The 5,315-nt window shown below is 58.9% G+C and overlaps 1 protein-coding gene across 1 annotated transcript; it reads right to left on the bottom strand.

Moving 5' to 3' along the window:
• Positions 1–2,078: 2,078 nt before the first annotated feature.
• Lbx1 (ladybird homeobox 1) lies at positions 2,079–3,579 on the bottom strand. Its single transcript, XM_041662203.1, has 2 exons — positions 3,255–3,579; positions 2,079–2,599 (listed from the first exon to the last, which is right to left on the bottom strand). The coding sequence occupies exons 1-2, from the start codon at positions 3,577–3,579 to the stop codon at positions 2,079–2,081; spliced, it is 846 nt and encodes a 281-aa protein (XP_041518137.1).
• Between the last annotated feature and the right edge of the window lie 1,736 nt (positions 3,580–5,315).

Here is a 5,315-nt window from a genome sequence, read left to right as displayed (position 1 = left end):
CCGTCTCTGTGCCCGTTTCTCGGTGTCTATAAATGGTTCTCTCTCCACCCTGCTTCTCTGTCTCTCACATTCTCGCTCCGTTCTTCGTGTCTTTCTATGCTCTTTCCCTGTTTCTGGCTGTCTCTTAGCTTCCTCCTTGGACACACACTTTCCTGACTCAGGCCCCGGGGCCCCATCGCCTGCCCGAGACCAGATGCGCGTTTCTCACATCAATTTTTCGGAGAAAGGGAGCCCAGCGGCCTGGAGGCGGGACCCAACTCTGGTGACAGCGGCCACTCGCCAGTCCGGCGACAACAAAAGCCCAGAGAGGACACCCCCCCCCCGCCCCGCCCCACAGCTCAGGAAAGTGAAAGCCGCCTTAGCCTCCACGACAGTCTCCCAAAGTCGCTAGGAAAGCAGGAAGTCCCTGAGATACCGATGGTTCTGCTGCTACCCAAGTTATGGGCCAGCGTTTGCAAATATTACTAGAAATGTACTACAACCCCCAGACGCTTTGGGCTTGCGTTCCGGAAGCCCACAAGTGTAATTCTGCACGTCCTAGTTGCCTCCAGCCTTACACTCTTTTACGGAATCTTAAACCAGGCTGAAGCCCTCAGGGCAAGACCAAAACTTGGGTGTCTCCAGGCTCCATCCTGATCTTCACTGAGTGACACCAGCCAGTGTCTCCGGGTTTAGCAGGTGTCCAGGAAGCACAGGTAGACTACCATGCTCAGCGATGGAACACAAAACTGTAGGACAGTCTTGCCTCACCTTGGTGCCTTCCGTGTACAAACGAGTTTTCTGTCACTATCAACAAGACTAGTTTTTTTTTTTTTTACCCCGACCCGACGAAGCAGACTTCTCAGTCCATTTAGTAGCTGCTGCGTGCTTAAGGGGCCTGGGCAAAAAGCCCTTCCTCCCATTGCTTCCCTGTTGTCCCCAGCCCCCAAGCCTGCCCTGAAACATCTCCCCCAAATCTCCAAGGCCGGCGGGACCCACAAGGGGAAACAGGAACATTCTTAACCTTCAGCGGTTTTGGGTAAATTCGGCCCATTCTTGCAAATGCGGTCGCGGCCCATTCTAGTAAAATGGCAAAGACTTTATTTATTGGAGAAAGAGGCCTTGGGTACAGTCGGAGAAAGAGGGGGCAAGGGGCAGGAACTGGGAAGGAACATCCGGAACCCACCCTCAGCGGACCACCCTCGTTCGCATCGCCAAGTGGAAACTGGAGAAAGATGTTGACAGACAAACCCAAAGCTGCAGAAAAGATGAGGGTGAGCCTTTGGGTCGCCCGTCTTTAGGTCTCTGTCACATGCAAAAAGGAAAAAAAAATCTTAAAAGAGTAAAAAATAATTCCAGGGCTTTGGGTTCTGTTTTCGATGGTTGCTTGGATGTTCCCTTGCTTTTTCCCTAAGAGCCAGACTCCAGCAGGCAGTCCGAGAAAAATGCAAGAAGGTTTGGAGAAATTTTAAAAATAGTGTACATAGGGAGGCAGACACGCCATCGAAAACAGACTTCTCTGGCTAGGGAAAGAAAAGATCGGTTTTGAAACTTGCAAGTCAAGGCTCGGCTGTCCCCCCCACCCCATTCTCACGCAGGGGAAAAAAGGCAGAAGGAAATGAAAAGTCAACTGTAATAGGCCGAGGGAGTGAGCGAACCGGTGCATTCGCTACATGCAGAGAAAAATGAAAACAGCTTCTAGACCGCAGGAGTTAGTGTTCGCTGCTCTTGTGTCCGCCTCACCGTCAGCCGACCTGGTAGCACTCGGGCTTTGATAAAATCGAAATATCTGAGATTAAAAAAATAATAATAAAATAAAATAAAGAAAAAGATCAGGCTGCGGTGGGAGGAACCCTCTATATAGGCTTAAATATTTATACAGAAGCCATACAGAATTGCACGGCGAGGGCTTCCGGGGCGGCGGAGGCCGCGTGTGGCTGCCGGCCCCGCCGGCCGGCCCGGATTTATTGCTTCGAGAGGGAAGAGGTGGCTATCAGGAGCCAAGTCCGGGCCCTGGGACGTGGGTGGAGGCAGGAGATGCAGAGGAGGTCCCAGCTCCCCTTAGCGGTCCTGTCCGGGAGGCGGCGGGCATGTGGTGCTCAATCGTCCACGTCGATTTCTTCGTCTTCCTCGTCCTCTGAGCAGTCCTGGCTGCTGGCTCGCTGGTCCGTGAGTGGAGAAGCCGGCGAGAGCTGCAATGGCCCACCGCCCGTGGCTTGTGGGGCGCCTGGGGGGAGCGCGGGAGAACCGGGCCTAGACTTGGCCCTGCCGCAGCCGCCACCGCCTCCGACCGAAGCCTCCGAGTTCTGCTCGAGTTCGGCTAGTGCCACGATGTCCATCTGCCCGCTGGGGCCCAGTTTCTTGGCGGACTCCACGTCGGCCTTCATCTCCTCCAGATCCCGCTTGAGCTTGGCGCGCCGATTCTGGAACCAGGTGATGACCTGTGCGTTGGTGAGGCCCAGCTGCTGCGCAATTTGGTCGCGATCTGCCGGGGACAGGTACTTCTGGTATAGAAAACGTTTCTCCAACTCGTATATCTGGTGGTTGGTAAAGGCCGTGCGTGATTTTCGTCGTTTCTTGGGCGTCTGTCGTTGACCGAAGATGGTCATCCCATCGCGGCCTGGAAAGAAATGACAGTGTATGCTCGCAACGGGAGAGTGAAGACCCCACCCAGACTATCCCATAACTCTCCACCAGATCCAGGACCCTCTTGCTGTTGTTCCCTCTTCAATTTGATTCCAGTCTCTATACCAGAGCAAGCTGGGCCATGGGAAACCTCCTGTCTTTGATCTCCTGGAATTCCCTAAAAAAAATCGTTTTGATCTCTGCTCCCTAAGAGTTGATCTGAAAGGCCGAAGTCTCACAGAGTACAGAGAACCCAAACAGAGACTCCCCAAATGTGTTGTGAACACGGATTTTCCACCCCTTCCCAATGGCCCGACTCCATCCTACCCAGAAGTTTCCAGGAAAAGATTCTCTCTCCCCCCACTTCAGGAGTAAAGTCAGGGGGCATCCAAGCCGATGGGGACTCTAAGAAGCCGGTCAGACTTCAGAGAGAGCTTTGATTACCCCCACTTCTCTCAGATCACCCCGACTCAGGACGCAGAGGTCCCTAGGAAATAGGGTCCTGCTTCACCTATCTCTACTCCCATCTTAGCTGCAGAAGCTAGGACAGGAGAGACCTGACGGCCGGCGTGGGCAGAGGCAGGGGAGTTAGGAAGTACTGGGCGCTGAGTGTGGGTCACTAGGCGCAGGCCAATCTAGGTTGTGCCTACCTTCGGCTGCCTGCAGGACGCTGACCTCCAGTCCCTTAAAGGTCTTGCTGGCGAGCTCTTCCAGCGCGCACAGCGGCGAGGTCTGCGAGAGCAGAGCGCGGCCGGCCAGGGGCAAGCCGCCCGGCGCGTGCTTGTCCGCGGCCGCCAGCAGGTGCGCCGCCCCACACAGCGAGTAACTTCTCCGCACTGACGGCTTGTTGAGGATGTCCTCGATGCTGAACGGCGTCAGGGGCTTGTTGGAGTTGGCGGGCGGCGGCAGGTGGTCCAGAGGGCTGCGCCGCCGCTCCTCCCCCGGCGCCGCCTTGCCGTCCTCCTTGGAAGTCATCTCGGCCTCGCTTGGGGGCCCGGCCGGGGAGGCTCGGGCCGCGGGGACCCAGCCCGCGGGCAGCTCGGGCGCCCAACTGTGAGAAAGGAAGGCAGGAGGCCGCAACGGGCAGGGTGCGGACGGGCAACGGGCCGATTAGCGCGGCGACCCCGGCAGGCGGAGCGGCGCGGGGCCCCGGGAGGAGAGCGCTGACGCGGACGCCGCCGCCGGGGTTTCCAGCAAGCCCGGGCCGGAGCCGGGAAGCGCCGCGCCGGGCTCCAGTTTCGCCAGCCCCGGTGCTATTTAAAGGTGTCAGGTGGCTCCGCCGCGGCGGCTCCTGGCCCCGGGTCCTGGCGGCGGCAATTGGAAGAGCCGAGGCGAGGGCGCCGATCCCGGACTGCGAGGGGAGGCGGAGAGACGGGGCAATTGACTATTGCTAACAAGTTAGCCTTGATCGAGGAGTAATCAATTATCTGCAGAGGCACTTCTCTTTCTCTCTTCGCTCTCCCGTCTTTCTCCTCTCTCTTCTTTCTCCCCGTCCTCTCTCTCCCTCCCTCCCTCTCTTCACTCCACTCTGCTCCCCCCACCCCGTCCGTCTCCTTCTCTACCTCTCCCTCGCCCTCTCTTTCACTCTCTGTCTGTCCAATGCAGGCGGCTCTAAGTTGGGAAGCTCATTAATTAGCGGGCCGGGGGTAGGAGGAGCCGGCTGGAATTAGCCTGCCTAATGCGCCCGCCCGTCAGTGCCGGCTCTCCGCGGTCCTCGGCCCGAGATGTTTGTAAATTACATTAGAGGCACCTTTAGTGCTCCCGAACCTGGGGTGACTAAAAAGCTACCGCCCCCACCCCAAACTGAGAGCCGCACTCCGGTACACCGGTCTCCCGCCGGCCTGGTCGGACGCGATGGCAGGACCAGCCCGGAGGTCTCAGGCTCTGCAAGCCGTGGTTGGGGAGCTAGAGAAGGGTACCAGGAGCCCAGTCGCCGAGTGACGCGGCCGCCGCACGGGCCAGGTAAGAACTGGAGCCCGGGCGGGCCCCGCTAATGCCCAACGTGGACTTTGATGATTCCAAATCAAGAATCCAGCGCCCCTATTCCCATACTCCCTTGTCACCCAACCGCAGTCCTGGGCCGTGTGCCTGGAAAAGGAGAAGCTAAAGACTCCCGGGGGCTGGCCCCTAGAAGGTCAGAGCGGGCTTCACAGCCCTGGGTGGGCGGCACGGGGCAGAGGTGGGGGATCCTAAGGGTTGGGGGAGGGGAACAATTGGAGAGCTCAGTCTTCCCCACCCCGAGAGGCGGAGGGAGGAGTTGGCGGTTCTGCAAGCCTCTCCCCTGGCCTGAGCCTGAGGCGGACGCCCTACCTCCTTCGGCAATCTTGCACACTCTTTCCTCCCGCCGCGGCTCTCGGGGCCAGCTAGGGCCACCTCACGTCTGATGAAAGGCGTCTGACGGAAACTCAGCCGGGTGTCGAGGTTACTCGGGCGGGTTGCGGGCTTCCCCGCTGCTGTTTGCCCCGGCCAGGGCCGGGGCCCCGCTGCCCGCCCCGCCCAGCCGGGCACAGGGCTTGAGTGTGTTGCACGGCCGGCCGACTCCAGCTGTTCCGGATGCGGGGTGGGGACCGGGAAGGGGCCTGGCCACGGCTAGGGCTGCGCTCTCGGAAACTCGCAGCGAGGCCGGGGAACCAGTGAGGCTGGTGGCTGTGGGCCTGGAATGTCTCAATGTTAGGCGAGCGTTTTGTGTGCACCGTTATTTGAAAGTGTTT

This window comes from Microtus oregoni, unplaced genomic scaffold (assembly GCF_018167655.1).
Source record: "Microtus oregoni isolate MIOR12 unplaced genomic scaffold, Mior012 000012F_ref0000307, whole genome shotgun sequence".
Taxonomy (NCBI): domain Eukaryota; kingdom Metazoa; phylum Chordata; class Mammalia; order Rodentia; family Cricetidae; genus Microtus; species Microtus oregoni.
Note: the sequence above shows the minus strand (reverse complement) of the source record. Positions and strands in the feature narration are given on the sequence as shown.